Raw genomic sequence first — 18,219 nt, 5'->3', positions numbered from 1 at the left:
ATCGCTATTGCAGTATTGCAATTCGGAGCTTAGAGTGTATCTCAGCCCAGGCACTTTGTCAAAGTCACCCTCTGCTCTGGCCGAGGCCTGAGCTGCAAATGGGACTAATTAGTAACTTGCAAAGACAGAATCACAATGCTCATCCAACGACACTTAATCCAGGTCTGCTGTCTGAAAAGCTGGAGTCTCAGCCCCAGAGTGCACTGTGAAAGATACATGGTATTGACATTATGTTGAAACTAACAGTTACCACCAACAATGGGCTCCCTTTCACAGACATAACTGAAGGCGGACATCATTTTAATCACCTGTAATGATTATAATGCCATTTAAACTGAGACTATGTGGCTTTTTAAATAAACATTACAACATTACTTACTTAGAAAAAAGCTAATTACAAGACGGATTAAAAATGAACAACCAAGATTGATTGATTGTTTTTGCTGCTACAGCCCACTTTGTCTGACCAGTACCTTACATTATATAATGTTAACTTATGCTAGATAATGTTGTAAAACGATTTTACATGCCATACTTTAACATTTCAACGTTACTATTACATCTTCAAAATCAAGGCAAGTATTGTCACTATCTGGGAACAACCACTTGTGGCCATTGATAATGTGAATAATTGATCATCTAAATCTTTAAAGTTGGTAACCAAAGCTGTCAAATCAAAGTTTTGGAATTAAAGGTACAATATTTGCATACAAAAATAGTATAATATAATAATATATAAAGTATAATTAGCATGAAAAGGTACCAGCAGTATTATATGATTATTACTATATAAGTATTTGCATTTTGAACTTAAGTACTACACTTGTCTAAGTATACTTACTAAAAGGAATGTATTTACTTTGTAAAAATCCAAGCATTGTGTTTTTAACTCTTCATTTAAAGCATAAAGAAAATCTTCAGAATGTGCTCATCTTGGAGGTTAAATACACAAAGGAGTATGTGCTTTTGAAAGGAATACAGGATATAAATTATATTTATGTACAAGCATATTTTGTGTTTTTGCAATTAAAATGAAAGTAAAATTGTGTCAAGGTGCAAGGACACACACTCTTACATTTGAGGATGCAATGTAGGTATGTAAGCACACTGAGAGCTTAACAAAACAAAATAAGACTGAGATCAAAAGGACATTTCTGCATGGTTTCAAGTATGTACATAGAATTCCATGTACAGTAGCATACATTACCACCAGTTATAATCACAATCCACTGCAGAACACAGGCCACTTACAGTGAGCAATCATAACCCATTAAAGCTTTAGAAATATCAACCTTGGGGTTTAAAGAATCCACTTAGCTTAATGAAAACACGTCAGCAACCAAGGAGTATGAGCTCTGGTCATTGAGCGGAATGTCACTAAGAAAAACATGATATGAGAGAAATGTCTACTTTATGGTCCAGACAAGCTGTTTGAACATCACTTAAGTAAATGTCTGCTCTCGCTCTAATTGGTATTGGTGTCATGAAGTCTCACTTGAGTATCATCGAGAATCGGGTTCAAGTGTCCTTGGCAAACTTTGTTAAAGTTAATTGAAGAGCCAGATGCAAGTGGTTAAGTTTGGATCAGTCACTGTTTAAGAAATGACTGCTTGGAGACAACATGATCAACTAGACTAGAGAATGCAATTCCTGAAGAAATTGCTAGTGGGAATGCTTTATGCTGAAAAGCTGATGCTAAACTGCTATGCTGAAATGTAATGTGTAAGAAGAAAGTGAATCATTTAGATTGAAATGATACATGAACACTGTGGGCTTGAATGTGTGATGAGAGAAGACAAAGTAAAAAGGCTTGGATAAGCAGCAGAATATTTCAACTGCAAACTTTTGAACTAACTTGATGGCGAATGATCTGTCGCCATGCCAACGGAATTTGATGACATCCCATAATACGTTTAGATGCGTTGATGGCTGCATCGTTACCAAACCTGTGAAGTTTTGGGCCGTTTGGAGCATTTTCACTGAAGTTATGAGAAAACCGTGTTTCATGGCGAGCATTGTGTTGCCATGGCAACGTCATTTGAAGAAATCTCAAAACTGTCCCGTAGATGTCTTCACGGCTGGACTGTTAGCACACATGTGAAGTTTGAGCACTTTTTGAAAATGTTCATAGGAGTTATAGCGACATCATCTATTATGGCGAGGGATGCGTTTCCATGGAAACGGCATATGATGAAACCCCATAATTGACGTAGAGCTGTTGAGGGCTGGACCGTTAACCATTATCTGAAGTGTGGTGCTGTTTTGACCCTTTTCATAGGTGTTACGACAACATCGTGTTTTATGGCGAGGGATGCGTTTCCATGGAAGTGTGAAGCATGTCAAGGAACTCGAGCATCTGAAGTGTACTTTTTGTGTACTTTCGGGTTAATAATGTGGCCTTTTTGGCAGATTAACTAAAGGTATGCGGCTGCTTTGGTGGGGAAAGATGAGGCTGAACTTACAATGGCGTTTAATAGAGACATGTTGAAAGTTTTTGTCACTTCATGCCCTCAAGAGGTATTTTGTTTAATTATTATTTTTATTTTTTTAAAGCTACGAGATTTTTTCTACGGAGCCCCCTAGGGGACATGGAGAAGAACATTTTTTTTTTAAAAATAAAGAGTTTTGCGAGATATAGCAAAACCTTTGCGAGATCTCGCAAAACCCCGTTGCAGTTTGTAGACGGCCCCTAAGCACTCCTCTCCCTCCTCAAGCTGCAGATTGTGACCAATTCTTGATGTTTAGCTCGGATGACTGCCCGTATCGAACTGTTCTGACAAAAACGACTCTGTAGCTCGTTGTCTACCTTGCTATGATTGTAAAGTCATGTTGTTTGTATTTTTACAACGTTATGTTCATGAGTTATCTCGCAAAAGTATTGCGAGATCGCGCAAAGGTTTTGCGATATTTCGCAAAACATTTTCTTTTCTTTTTTTTCTTCTCCATGTCCCCTAGGGTGCTCCGTAGTTCTCATTCATAACACTCCGTTCGATGTCTCACTATGGGATGCACCTCATCGCGGAGCAAACAGAAGCATCAATCTCATTACGCCAATCCTGATTGGCTGGTGATCTTGACGTCAACGTCAGGGGAAATCACCCCCTATAAGTAGCCTGCGCCACGACGCATGCGTCATTCAAACACCTCTTCTCGCTTCAGAGCACATCTCTAATCCACAGACTGAGCCAAAAGCTAATTTCGGTCGACGGGCGTTTGCCGGCTACCCTATTCTGCCTCGCAGAAGAGTATAGTACTAACACACCAGTTAGTATTATAATCAACCTCGCCGTTCTTCCTCTGGAATTAAGGTAAGGTTTTGATTCTCAAGCTAGCAACACATCCGTTGCCAGCTTGTGTTTTTTCCCTCACTGCCGACACCACGGTAGCGAGGACGTTTTTTCTTTTCTCTTCTCACGGAGGAGAAAAGGATTAAAAGAATATTACCACACCAGGTAATATTCTTTGAGGAAAAAACTGTCCTTTTTTTCTCCGGATTAAAGACAGATTGGTAACACCTTTTTTCTCGACGTACCTGTTAAGAGCGGGTCCTCTCCACGCCTCGCGGCGAACGAGATGGACGCCTCTCTCCCTCACACCAGAGGAGTCAGGAACTCGGAGGCTCGGCTCTGCGGCTGCGGGTTGAAAGTGTCAGGCACAGACTCACACCAGATCTGTTCGTCCTGACTCGGGCTGGAACACGCCCAGGAGGCCATTGACAACCCCGGCTCGTGCGGGCATTGTGCCCGCTTCACTATGAAGAGCCTCCGCCGAAGGTTAGCACAACAAGCTAGCCTGTCGGGACAGGACCCCCTCATGTCCACTGGTTTGCCGGCTGGCAATCAAGACACGGGGGCGTCCGCCACAGAGATGGAGCCCCTCACTGGGTCGGTCTGGGGCTCATCGACAGCGGCAACCGCAGAACCGGAATCCCACGGGGCCCCACGCTTTACCAAGCTGGGGCTCCCGGCTGGACCTCACCATGGTTTCACCCGCGGAAGATGTCCTAGAGTTAGACTACATGGAGGACGAAGAGGATACCTCTGAGTTCCTCCTGTCTGACTCGGATGAACAGTCCTCTGCCCAAGCTGCCTCGAACTCTGCTCGGTTTAAAACACCGAAGACGCAGAGGTCGCAGCCCACCCCGAGTCTCCAGCCCAGGCTGGAGACAAGGGCAAGTTGGCCGAGAAAATCTCCGGTTCCGGCTACAGCTCAGGCTCAGCCAACCCAGAATTTCGGCCAGCAGTCGAGGAAGAAGAAGCGAGCGGCGTGACAGCCCCTCCTTCTCCCCTCCGTGAATGTGTTCCCGCCGCCTCGAGAGATGCCTAAACACCATCCTCAAGTCCGCACAAACACATGTCACACGTTGGTTGATTCCTCTGTCATAAAACATTTGCCGCTGACGCATCCAGGCTTCAGGCCGAGGGCGCAGCTCAAAAAAATGAAAAAGAAATCAATAAAACCAATAAGCAGCCCGCCAATTTTCTCTCCTTTTGAGAGCAGCTACGGCATCTCTCAAAAGGCGGATTATTGACGGGTCTGTGAAGGCACCACCGCCACGCGCAGTGCCGGCTGGAGCTGTAAAGGCACCACCGTCACACGCATGCGCAGTGCCGGTTGGAGCCGTAAGCGTGACATCTCAGCTGGCTCTAAGGAGCATACAGCAGGAGATACTCACAACACCCAAGCTGCCTCGAACTCTGCTCGGTTTAAAACACCGAAGACGCAGAGGTCGCAGCCCACCCCGAGTCCCCAGCCCAGGCTGGAGACAAGGGCAAGTTGGCCGAGAAAATCTCCGGTTCTGGCTGCAGCTCAGGCACAGCCAACCCAGAATTTCGGCCAGCAGTCGAGGAAGAAGAAGCGAGCGGCGTGACAGCCCCTCCTTCTCCCCTCCGTGAATGTGTTCCCGCCGCTTCGAGAGATGCCTAAAAACCATCCTCAAGTCCACACAAACACATGTCACACGTTGGTTGATTCCTCTGTCATGCGCAGTGCCGGCTGGGGCTTTAAAGAGCCTGTGACACCATCCCAACAACTGTTGTGCAATGAAATATTGGGCTACTAGTAATCTCGAACCGTCAGTTTAAAAAAGAAAAAGCGATACCGTTCCGTTAAATATCAATAATTTCGAACATCGCGGGGAAATTCCTTCGACTCATTTTGAAGTTTTGGGGGAAGCCGGAAGTGACGTCAATGCGGGAACGCTTCGAGAGCCAAACACGGACAAAGTGTGTTGTCATGCGTAGAAATGGTGAATTACTGAGATTAGGCACGTTAATAACGTTTTAATGAAGTTGACTACAGTATATTCATATTTGTCAGTGCTTTCATGTCAATTCGGCGAACATAAACATAGATGATCGTGGTGAAGATGATGATTACATTAGGATTACAAATCGGGAGTGAGAGCTGCTGAATTTCCTCCCGTCGGATGTGATATAAAAACAAATCGATTATTTTTGTGGTTGTAAACTCAAGTGGATGAAACTACATTTATTAGTGCTTTCATGTCAATTCGGCGAACATATGATACATTAAATGATCTTGAGGATGATGATTAAAAATCGTTTGTTTGAGCCGGTCTGCATTTCCTGATGAGAAAACAAACCGATGCTTTTTGTAGTTGTAGTACACCAACAACATGGATTAAACGTGTGTTTTTTTTACCACAATGTTGGGGAAATTAATGGATAAAATGCACGGATTATTATTATTATTCCCACTCCGATCGGGACACTAGGTCCACCGTTTCCCCGCAGCGAGGCTCCCCCCGTTGACAGTTTACGTGGGCTGGGTGCAGTGGCGGACTGGCCATCGGGACGAATCCCGATGGGCCGGTACCGAAGTGGGCCGGTCGGATAAGTAACTAGCACATCCCCCATAGGCGGCGCGTGAGGCTCAGGTTTGAGAAGGCTAAATAACTTTTTTTACCTGACGCTGCCCGCCTCCGGCGTCTATAGAAAAGAGATTAACTCAGTGTGCGGAGTTTAAATCTCTCAAGTCATATTACAGGATAAAGGAAATACAGTTTATGCCGTATGCAGAGAAGACGCCGACGTGTCGCACTTATCATTCATATTACATCATCAATCAGATCATCGATCATATAATATCATAATGTATCATATATTTCCTGATCTGAGTCAGCTGAGCCGTATCTGGCCGTGCAACACTCACAGTGTCACAGACTGTATGCAGAAGTATTATTTTAAGCAACACATTATGTTGACGAAACACTCGAGACAAATGTAATTAAAGTCAGATCCACTCGTGTCTTAGACGTGAACGCGCTCTCAGCTGGAGAGAGAAACCCTGGCTTGATTTACCGAGTTGATCACCAGCGTCGTAGGACCGCTTAGCGAGATCTCGTTTGTTAGTTTGTTGTTGTTAGTTTGTTTGTTACTCAAACATATCCAGGGTCTGTTGAACTGGCTTCGTAGTACCGGGCACAGGTGGCTAGCAGCGCTAAGGTAAAAGACACAGACATTATACATTATATTTGTATTTTACCAGGATGCAGTGACACAAATATTTACATATTTACATTTACTATCTACAGCACCCGCCGCCCCTGACATCCCCCACTCCCCCCGTTGACAATTTACTAGCGGTACCGACGTGGGCCGGTCGAGAGTCCCAGGATGATTTTTAGTCCCATTCCACCACTGGCTACATGACCATATGATCGCCCATATTGACGCACCTCATTCCTAAACTTCTAACAGATACAACATAAACCGATCCTTCAGCCTCATATGAGCTCTCAGCCACGTTCAACATTAACCTGTCATCGCTGTCTGAGCTTGCTGCTGTGTGCGCCGTCGTGCGTTTACATCTGACTGTATATATATATAAAGGTTTACATGCAGATGCTGGGATCCTGGACGGTGCAGCTGGAGCGCTGTGCCCGCAATGACGTCACCCATCATTTGGCGGGACTTGAAGAATCCGCGAGAAGATCCAGAAAATTGTCAACATTGAAGGGCAGAATAATGGTTATCAAAGTACAAATATCCAAAATCAGTCCAGTAACGGTTTTCAAGGGGACAATATGTACTCACATTGATTGGTTTGGATGATGGGGGAAAACCGTGTCACAGGCTCTTTAAGGGCACTACCGCCACGCACATGCGCAGTGCCGGCTGGGGTCGTGAAGGCTCCACCGTCTCGCGCATGCGCAGTGCCGGCTAGAGCTGTAAGGGCACCACCGGCACACGCATGTGCAGTGCCGGCTGGAGCTGAAAGGGCACCTCCGTCACGTGCATGCGCAGTGCCGGCCGGAGCCGTAAACGTGACATCTCAGCTGGCTCTAAAGAGCATACAGCAGGAGATACTCACGACATCTGCCTGGGCTTCTCAAAACAGTTATACTTTATCTGTTTTCACAAACCCAGAGAGAGTCAACCCATATTCTGGAGAGAGAGGTTCTCTCTCTCCTAGAAAGAAGGGTTTTATCTATAATGCCCACCGAGCGGAGTCAGATTACGGGGAAAAATGTCCTCGTAAAGCACCCACTCAACATGGGCCTCATAATAAAACTAAACCCCGCACGCCGTGGCGCGCGGGGTTTAGTTTTGGTTATTATGTAATGCGTAGTGGCACTACACCCGACTTTTCTAGTGTGGGACGCGCCTACGGGTGCTGTCCTTTCACGGAAGGTGGTCACCACGGACACAGGTCAGACAGGCTGATAGGGTATTTACGAAGGTCGCCCGGTGAGAGGTCCCTAGAGCAGAGACCTCCAGCGGGCACACGTAAACTACCCGGAGCTTTTAGCGGTGTTCCCCACCCTAAAACGCTTCCTGCCTTCTCTCAGAGGACACCATGTCCTCGTGAGGACAGACAACACGATATCGTGTATGAACCGCCAGGGGAGGTTGCGTTGTCTCCAGTCACACACACTGGCACACAAACTTATCCCTTGGAGCGGCAGACGTCTCCTCTCTCTGAGAGCGACACAGGTACCGGGAGTTATGCCCCTCGGGACAGAATTACTGTCCAGAGGTGCACCACTCTATGCAGACTGGACTCCTCATCCAAGGATCGTGAGTCCGCTGTGGGTGCGTTACGGCGGAGCCGCGTTAAGTCTGTTCGCAAAAGGAGAAAATGCTCAATGACAGCTGTTCTCTTTAATGCACGATTTAAACGCACTGTTAGGCGGGGACACACTCGTACACGATTGACCTCCGGGTCCTCTGTGCGTGTTCCCACCCCTGGCCCTGTTACCCCCAACTCTGGCCAGAGTGAAGGAGCAACAACGCCACACACTTACTCTGATGTTTCCGCCCTAGCCCGTAATGTACGGGCTGGCGGAGATATATCAGCTGTTGTGCGGGCAGCCGTGGCAGCCCCCACCACGCAGGGACAGATTGTCTCAGGCGGGGGGGGCGATCCTTTACCCACGCCCAGAGCACGGGGCACTATGGGCCTGACCCGTGAGTGGTACAATCTGACTACAGTGGGACTCCCTCAGAAGGTGATAAACACTATTCAGAGTGCGAGAGCTTCCTCCACCAGGTCTCTTTACGACTGTAAGTGGAGGGTGTTTGAGGAGTGGTGCCTTCAAGAAGGACACATCTCTTTTCAATGTCCTGTCGGGGTGATTTGATAATTTCTACAGGACTTGATCGAAAAACACAGAGCTTTCTCCACGATCAAGGTGTACCTGGCTGCTATTGCTGCATGCCATGTGGGCTTTGAGGGTAAGACGGCTAGCCAACATCCTTTGGTTTGCCGTTTTATGAAGGGAACTCGCAGGCTCCTCCCTGTCTCCAGGTCGCTGGTGCCCTTATGGGACCTGGCAGTGGTTTTAAATGGGCTCAAAATGACCCCATTTGAACCCCTGGAAGGAGCTGACATGAAACATCTGTCACTCAAGACAGTGCTGTTACTGGCCCTGGCATCCGCCAAGCGGGTCAGCGATATCCATGCACTGTCTGTACATCCCTCATGCACTCAGTTCGCCCCAGGGCAAACGAGAGTGTTGTTGAAACCCAACCCTGCCTTTACACCAAGGGTGGTTGGTTCGTGTACCCCAATTGACATTGAGGCATTTCCTCCGCAGCTGGTTTCCTCCGGGGAGCAGCAGCAGGATCTGTTGTGTCCAGTCCGGGCTTTACACACATATATGGACAGATCAAAAGAGCTTTGTCTTAATGACCAACTCTTCGTGTCCTGGGCTAAACCTCACAAGGGTAAGCCTGTTACTAAGCAACGGCTCTCCCACTGGATCGTGGAGGCGATTGCTTTGGCCTATACGAGTCAGAATCTGCAAGCACCTTCGGGTCTGCGGGCTCACTTGACTCGGGGCCTGGCTACATCCTGGGCTTTGTTCAAGGGTGTTTCCATCCAAGACATCTGTGCAGCGGCAAGCTGGTCTTCGCCGCTCACTTTTGTCCGCTTTTACAGGCTAGACGTCTCCGCTCCAAGCGTGGCCCGAGCAATGCTGGGCACCTTGTTGAGTCGGGACTCCACCTGTTAAATTCTGGTTGATCGGTGAACTTCGAGATAAGCTCGTCTGGCAATACGGGAGCTATAATATCCCATAGTGAGACATCGAACGGAGTGTTATGAATGAGAACTATAGGTTACTTACGTAACCCCATTTCTAACAGTAACATGAAGTGAGATGTCTCACCAGACGGCCCTCCTTGCTATGGTGAAGCGAGAAGAGGTGCTTATTTTGAATGACGCATGCGTCGTGGCGCAGGCTACTTATAGGGGGTGATTTCCCCTGACGTTGACGTCAAGATCACCAGCCAATCAGCATTGGCGTAATGAGATTGATGCTTCTGTTTGCTCCGCGATGAGACATCTCACTTCATGTTACTCTGAGTACTGGGGTTACGTAAGTAACCTATAGTTTTCCTATGTTTCTCATGGAAAATTATGTCTCAGGAATGTAGGGTTTGGGAATTATGGCAGGTTTAAAAGAAAATATGAAGGCACAATTAAATCTGTCCTCCACTCTGTGACATCACGCACTCTAAATCTGAAGAAGGCATCTTTACTAAGGTCTGAACAATGTTTAATATCTCTAAAAGTACGAATCAGATTTAAAAGTTGTGTTACACGAATAATGTCGGAATGATGTGTAATATTTTAAAGTTGGAATGAGGTTTCTGAGTGAAATTATGAAGGAGCAGTTAGCAGTTGAAGTTGCATGAAGATTGTTCAAGTCTGAAGAGTTTCTCCATTGACTTCCATGTTAACAATGTGATGAATTATGGGATGTATCTCTGGAATTATGAAAGTTATGAATAAGAAAAGTAATAGCCATCGATTCCCGACCGAGCTGAATGTTTTGATGTTTGAACGGAGTTTCTGCGATGTGGAATGTGGGAGAAGAAGAGGTGCAAAATAACCCGGCGGAATAATAAAGAAGTTTGTGCGTAGCATAACAGATAGTTGGAATGCTGTATTAGCATTCAAAACTAAATGAGGCTCATTTTTCAGTCTTTGGTGATCATTCAAATGCATCTTAAAATACAAAGTAGCAAAAGCAAGATCAGTTGCTTTTAGATTTGAAACATTTAAAGTGGTGGGATAATTTTTAGCAAATGTGAAAATCACAAATAAATAAAAAAGTTGTTTGTAAACGGAAGTTAAAGTTGGTGACACAACAGGATATTGTTACAGGAAACCACCAGAGCATTTTTCAGTGACTTAATTTATTTATTTCCCAAGTAACTTTCTTCTTGAAAGGTAACCAAATTAAGATGAAGACAAAGTGAACCGCGTGAACACTTCCTAATATTTCATTCAATTACATGTGTGTCTAATAGCTTATCAGGGAGCAATATGAGGGCGAAATTTAAAATGAAATCTATTGAATAAAACTTCTAATAACACATACTTTAAAACAGTAACAATGCTGCTATAAGCCTGCAGGATTTCCCCCTCGACACACAGCTCTATAAACTGTGTTTTTACACCTGGTTGTTATTAAGGTGTTAAACTACATATCTTCCCAGTCCCACATGGAGTCACACGTCTCAGACAGCCGTCCATGTTATTCAATTCTGACATCCATTCTGCATCTCATAACCATGAGATCCAATCGCCTTCTGCGTGGTCGGAGAGAGAGCAGAGTAAAATGAATTGTGGTCAGGAAGAGATGGGCGGCAGAAGGCTGAGGCTCTGGCAGGGGCCCAAGGGCTGCATCTGGCTGCACATGTACTGTAGGTGTGTGGGTCTGCCTCTTGTTTGACAGGTTAATAAAGCAGCCATTGTCCTACAAAAAGATAACCAAGGTGGGATTTGTCTGTGAGCTTTAAATTATGTGTTTAAGACAACACTCCATTCTTACTCCTAAAAATCACTCGAAAGACATCTTTATTTCCCACATTGAAGTGAGTGTTCAGGGTCTCAGAGCTATTTGTCACCAGGAACTACTAATCCTTCAATTAATGCTTGTGTAGACATGCTAAAGGCCTGGACACACCAATCTGACAACAAAGAACTGACACCGACGGACCCCGACTGTTGCGTCGCCTCGCGTCTCTGCGTTTTGGCCTTGTGTCGCACTGGAACACATCGCAAAGACTTCAGCCGACGGCCAAGAAGCACGTACGAACTGCGCATGCGTGAGTGGCAATAACTCGCCTTACCAGCAGGCGGCGGTAGTGTGTATTATTCATTCAAAAGAGGCAACAACCGGAAGACAGACTGCGTGATAACCGAGAGAAGAAGAACAGACTGCGTGATATAAACAAACAACAAATAGCGCGTGCGTTCCATTTTCACTCTACAACGAGAAGCTCTTGGGGCTTTCCCGAACCTGTGTCGAGAGCTGGAGTTAAATGAAAACTCAGATTTGCCTTCTTAATAGTTTGTTTGGGTCCCTCACTTCCGTTTAGCTTCTCATGCACTGATTCGCTAGCTGAACAGCCAATCAGAGCGATTTATTTTGACGACTGCCTTTGGCCGGTATTCGGCCGAAATTGCGTCGGGACACACCAATCTGAGTAGGGCGTGTTGACGCTCATCGCCTTTTCGGCCGAAAACCCACCAATTCAACATGTCCATTGTTGAATCGGCGGGTTTTCGGCCGAAAAGGCGTCGGCCCGGCTGAAAAGACCCGACGGTGCGGGACACACCAATCTGAGTAGGGCGTGTCGACGCTCATCGTCTGCCTTACGCCCACCGACGCCGATAATCGGCCTGGTGTGTCCGTGCCTTAAGCCTCTGCAAACTCGTAAATCATATATGTATATAATATGTAGGTATTGGAAACTGTTAAAGGAATTGGTTAGGAGGAATATCAAATTAATTTGGTTATATTTGACGTGTAAAAAGATGATGTCTATACCTAGTGTAAGAGTCAAATTAATGTAAATAAAGTGAGTACTATATGTGGTGACTTGTCAGAGGAACTGGGATGCTGAAGGGTTAAGTAAAATAAGAATAAGCCTAGAATAGATAAGATAAAATGGACACGTAATAATGTCTGTTGGCAATTAAGGAGTTTAAAGCAGCAACAGAGGGAGAGTGAACAACAGGACAGTACAGATTCACACCAGGATAATACAATAAATAATAAAATTAGAATCATAAGTGATCTCCTTAGACTTGAATAGATTTGAACTGAAAAGTGCTTTAAGAGTTTTGTAATTTTTCTATAATAACAATGTAATAATATGAAAAATACACATTATGTGAAAGAAAGGTCACTTGGAGTGACAAAGTCAAAGAGTGTCAAAATAGATTCTGCAGTTCCCTCTCGCCTTCTACAGTATTTAAACGCCTAATATTAATCATTGTTTAGGATCCACAACAGGCAGCTGTTCAGCAAAGAATCACAAACAAATGTATTAGACTATCTCAGCACGCAGACAAAGTGGATAATGCAGCTGTTAATAGAAGGATAATATGTAAATAGATCACAACTTGGACTAATATGGCGAAAGGCAACACTTGGGCAAAATAAGGCAAATTACCAGCTGTTTTTCGGTTTCAAATTCAATAAGACTTAAAAGTATCCTTGGATATTTCTTTTTTAATCACCAGCTGAATTAATTGCAGAAAGCAACTGAGAAAAACATTGAAGCACAAATAATTCACAAGTTCCAAACCAAACTAATCTCAAGGAAGGTGGTCGCCCTTTTTTCTTTTTTTACGCATGAATTAGCCAACGGAATAATTTGCTTCTAAGCAGTCATGAGGATTCACTTATCAAAGTTTTACAGCCTGAGAGAAGTCCCTGTGGAACTTCCGGAGCATAAAGAGTATCCATGAGAAACTTTCTAATTTAGCGTGAGTAAAACATGTAAATGTTCACCCCAAAACATGGAAACACGGAAATGTTCCCTAATGAAAGCTTCAGCGGGTGGCTTCATTAGTCGAAGGTCTCTAGAAAGTGAAAAACAACATAGAAATTCTGCGCCGACTTCACAGCCAAGTGTGCGGAAATGTTTATGCTCACAACATATTTTCCTCTTTACACACAGCATCCATTATGCCAACACAGTATGAAGTCATTTCCTTTTTTTGTGACATACAATCATATTTCTTCAATGGCCCATTTTTTTCAGGTGGTTAGGCTCATGAATGTTTACAGGTCACTGTGGAATGTGTGAATGTCGAGCATCCCTCATATTATATATGAAAAACAACCAACATAAATCTCTGCATTGCAGTGGCTTTCACCAGTTCATTAATTGGAACTTCATTCAGTAATACAAAAAAATCCTGCACTGTGTGTATGTGTTGCTAGCGAAGCAGAGGATGGGATGATATTATGGTCTGTATTTTTCTGTTTATTTGCAAGAGTGCTTTGCATGAAGTATCCGAGCCTCGGCAGGGCAGTGCCTAATGAGCCGGCTATGAAGATGTAGCGAGGACTGCTGCTGCACTTCTCAGGATAAAAAATCCCGAAAGTCAACAATCTACCTCACAACTTATATCGCAGTTTACTTCAGCCCTTTTCTCAGGCTTTTTGAAAAACGGTTTTCTGATTGCCGTTATTATTATTATTGCACCAATTGACAATACTTCACTACAAAAACTCGAAATCTTGCCGAATATATTTGTCTAATATCTAGTCAGAATATGTCTTTACTAGGGATGTAACGATATACCGAATATCGCGGTAAATAAACGTCCCAATACCGTGGTGAGACTGACAAAATCTACTGCGATTTAAAACATTTATTTTTATTTTTTTTTAAACACTTTTTTTTGTTTTAAACCTTTATTTAACCAGGTGGTCCCATTGAGATCATCGATCTCTTTTTCAAGAGAGACCTGTCCAACATGGCAGCAAGTAGGTTACAACATGAACATAAAATAAATTACAGAACACAAAAGGACATCGTATTTACAGGGCTACATTTACACACCTAGAGACATTGACAAGTACCAACAGTATATTTATATCTCGCCCTGTCAATAAGCCTTTTGAAGTGGTGGAGAGACAATGCACAGTTTGACTCACTGCTGTCACCCATGGCCAAAGCATATCTCTCCGTCCCACTGAGGTGGCGTTAGACTTTTTCGCTGTCCGTCACTTTGACAGACAGGATCGTAAAATATACTTTCAGATTTTTCCGTCATTAATAAATAAAATATTCGGTTAACGCGACCACTGCTGTCCCAGCAACATCAGTACCATGCGAGAGAGTTCTTTCCAGAGCAGGGGATATTGTAAATGCCCAAACATCCCAGCTTATAAATACCTGGAAATGTGGACATTCTCATATTCCTAAAAACCTGTCTGATGATGCTGAGTGAGTGACTAGTGAGTTTGAGTTGAGTTACTTGAAAAACTAAAGTGAAACTTGATTTATTTTATTGCAGGGTCTGATTATTAAATGTCTTTGTTTATTTGTGAGATGCAGTGGCACAAAGAAAATGCCTACTTTGTTTAGTAATACTAGTAGGTACAAAAACACTGGTTTTCTTGTTCCAGTCTGTTACTGTCACTTTGTTTTTGACACTTTAAAATACTGCTATCCTACTAAAATGCTGTACAAATCAGATTTATTATGTAATAAAGAAACATTTTCCGAGTAAAAAAAATGTTTATTGAAAAACAAAAAACAAAATTATTTGTTTTCCCTTTATTATTCAATATCGCGATAAATACCGTGCCGTGGACTTGTTATCGCGATATTATCGTACCGTGAGTTTTTGGTATCGTTACATAGTCTTTACACTTGCTATAAGACATAATAACTTCAGAAGTAACAATGCATTGAGGTATCGTGTATCATTGTAACACAACATTTCCTGATTCTGGTCAAATATAGTTCAAAATAAGTTCTCCCAGCTAATTACAAGATCTGATTTATCTAAATATCCCATTTTATTTCAAGACATCTTACCAAGCACATTTTCACTTGTTCTATTGGCAGAATTTGTTTACTCATTTCAAGTGAAAACAGCTTGTTTTCATAATTTACTTTAACTTGTTTTTGGAGCAGCATTATTTCTAGTGTTTATTTTATTTTTTAATATTTTAATCGTTAAACCTTTATTATAATTATGGCATTTGTATTACTATTATCTTTTTATTTGTATGTATTTTGTACCTATATGTTCCCTTTGTTTTATGGGGTTTTATATTGGTGCATCGATTCAGTTGTCTTGTGTCTTATCTGTCGGAGAGAAATCATTATTTATTTTATTTTTATTATCATACATTTTACCTCCTTGTGTCTATTAACCTGTTAAAATGGTATATTTTGCTGCACGTACCTGTAAAGTTCTTACCAAATAATCTTGTGATGTGTCATTTTGTAAATCACTTTGAGCATGTGTTGTATAAAAAATATATAATTAAAGCTTTATTATGTTATTATCAGATGTTTCAATTTGCTGATGGCTAAATTGAAGCACTGGTGTTTTCAATTGTGAATAGAATCCAGCGTTTTTTTCTCACTGGCCACATCTGTGTACCATACGACCATTTTGTTTGACACATACCTGTCTTGGGCTCCACTGAGAAGTACGGCTGTCCGTGCACGATGCTGTAGATCACCCTAGCACTGTTCCCATACGTCGGGTCATCTGCATCTGTGGCTGCCACTTGCACTACCATGGTTCCTGTGGGCAGACAACCCTTCATTAGTTTCCAAGACAGCATCAAGAAGTCAAACAGAGCTAAATATGGAAACAGTTATCATATCAACTGAGCATGTGACCAATTCCACTTGAAAGAGAGGGGAAAAAAAGAGTGAAAGCGATGAAAATGTGACTTCTGAGGCGGTAAATAATCTTGTTAGTCATTACTACACTTCCTTTGTTGGGCCTGGTGTTTGGTTTTGTGTTTTTTTTTCTTTTGTATAAAGTTTAAAGCACTTCAGCGGCAGCAACATATCTGACATGTGCTGTGTGCTGGCACTTTGCCTCAAACGCTATAAGAAAACATAACACATTGGGTTTGTTGCCGGCTTTTGCAGGGGGATAAAGTGTAACTGCGAACCTTTGGGGAGCATTTCGCCGCCATTGTTTCCATTCCCCCCCCCCGCAGATCAGACAGAAGCATCTTTTCCCTTAACTTCAATCTGTTGATTCTAATTCAGCAGCCAAATGGGTTGTGTAACCAATCTGTGCTCTTTTTACCAGGCCCTTCACATACACTGATCCAGAAACTACTAAAAGTCAGAGTGTTTGAACTCGTCCTGCAGTGATTTAGTCTTCTGTCCACTAATTAGAGCTCATTACAACTATTTACATTCAAAAATGTATTAAGAAAAAGAAAGAAAAAAGGCACAGGGAAAACGTTTCTTCTGCCTGTATTATTTGTTCTTATTTTTTTGTGGAAATGGTTGATATAAGCACAGATGGTAACACAGGCAGTTACTGATTTAAGGGTCCATAAACTGCTTCTGGAGAAGAACATGTAACTATGAGAAACGCATCTTAAATGTTGTTTGTTGAGGAGGTTTTGTTGGATTCTGGTGCTAGTACACAGTGCAAGGCAGACCTTCTGGTCTAGAAGGATAAATATAACCCTTAGTGCAGTCAAAAATGAGCAAGTGGCTGAATTGAATGCAAACAAAACAAGTTATATAACCAAAAAGAATATACGAAGCTAGTATCTAGTATAAAATAAGAGATAATCCTTTAAATTACACCTGAAAAAAATAACCTTATTGACATCTTAGTTAGAAATACAATTATTTGGTATGGCAGCCAGCGATTCCATTAATGTTGCGATTGATTTATTAAGGTAAAAAACAAACCCCTTCATTTAAAAACGCCTTTAATTGACAAACTAAGTATAATGTAAGGAGTATATGACTTACGACCTTAATTTAATACATTCAGTCAAATAAAATGGCTTTCAGATCATTAAATAATAAACACAAGTCTACATCTGTACTAGTCAACTCAGACAGTATGAAAAATGTTGTACACAGTAGAGAAGTGATTGGCATATTTTCATATCCCTTTTGTTTTAGGGGAAACAACTGTGTGCCCAACATATCAAGCCTGATTTTGTCCTGTACTGCCCTAACTTCCTCCGAGTTTACAAGAAGGCAATTTGTTTTTAAAACTAGACTATGAACTCCGGTGACATCTAACAACTGTTGTCCCTGCATGCAGTACAGTATTGTCCTCTCCCACTCTTCCTCCGAGGCACAGAATAAATCATCAAAAATGACGCCTTATATTTATTTATTGTATTGCTTTTTGGAATGCGGTTGACGTGACTTGAGCTGACAGCCGTAGCTTGGAAGGTAAAGGCAGAGAAGCGTTTGAAGATTTCACAGAGAAAACATAATCAGCTTCAATCATTGCCCGTCGCTTTCAGACGGTCGGCCATATCATCCTTGTTGCTCTTTAATTGTTACAGATTATATAATGCTAAATAACTGATATGAATCTGATAAAAGGGAAGAAAAGCCAATTAACTGTTAAATTATCACAATCAACCGGCATGGAGTGTACGGTTTGCTGTGAGACTGTACGTCAGAGTTGGTCTTAAAGCAGACGCCTGCTGCGATGAAATCATCAACAAAAGACATTTTTGAAATAACCTTGTAATTGAAAAAAACAAAACAATGCCTTTTCTAGTTGCTCATATAAAAAGCTGCTTTAATATTTCACTTTAATAGCTAGCTGCACATATCTCAAGCCTTTGTAGCATTTCACAGAAAGTGCTGCCTTGCAAGTTGGTGATATTTTACTTTGAAGAAAACATCCTAATAAAAATCTCACTTTCTATCATGAGATGTTTTTTACAGGCTTTTTACCGGATGAAACTGATTATGGAAA

The 18,219-nt window shown here is 42.7% G+C and overlaps 1 protein-coding gene across 1 annotated transcript in view; it reads right to left on the bottom strand.

Moving 5' to 3' along the window:
* The window catches only part of LOC117465457 (cadherin-7-like), a 112,353-nt gene that overhangs the window by 44,129 nt on the left and 50,005 nt on the right, over positions 1-18,219 (bottom strand). The window contains 1 exon segment of the mRNA XM_034108258.2: positions 15,922-16,041. Within this exon segment, the coding sequence (XP_033964149.1) occupies positions 15,922-16,041 (120 nt within the window).

The sequence above is a fragment of the Pseudochaenichthys georgianus genome, chromosome 20 (genome assembly GCF_902827115.2).
Source record: "Pseudochaenichthys georgianus chromosome 20, fPseGeo1.2, whole genome shotgun sequence".
In the NCBI taxonomy this organism is placed as follows: domain Eukaryota; kingdom Metazoa; phylum Chordata; class Actinopteri; order Perciformes; family Channichthyidae; genus Pseudochaenichthys; species Pseudochaenichthys georgianus.
The sequence above is the reverse complement of the archived record's forward strand: the minus strand, read 5'-3'. Positions and strand labels throughout refer to the sequence as shown.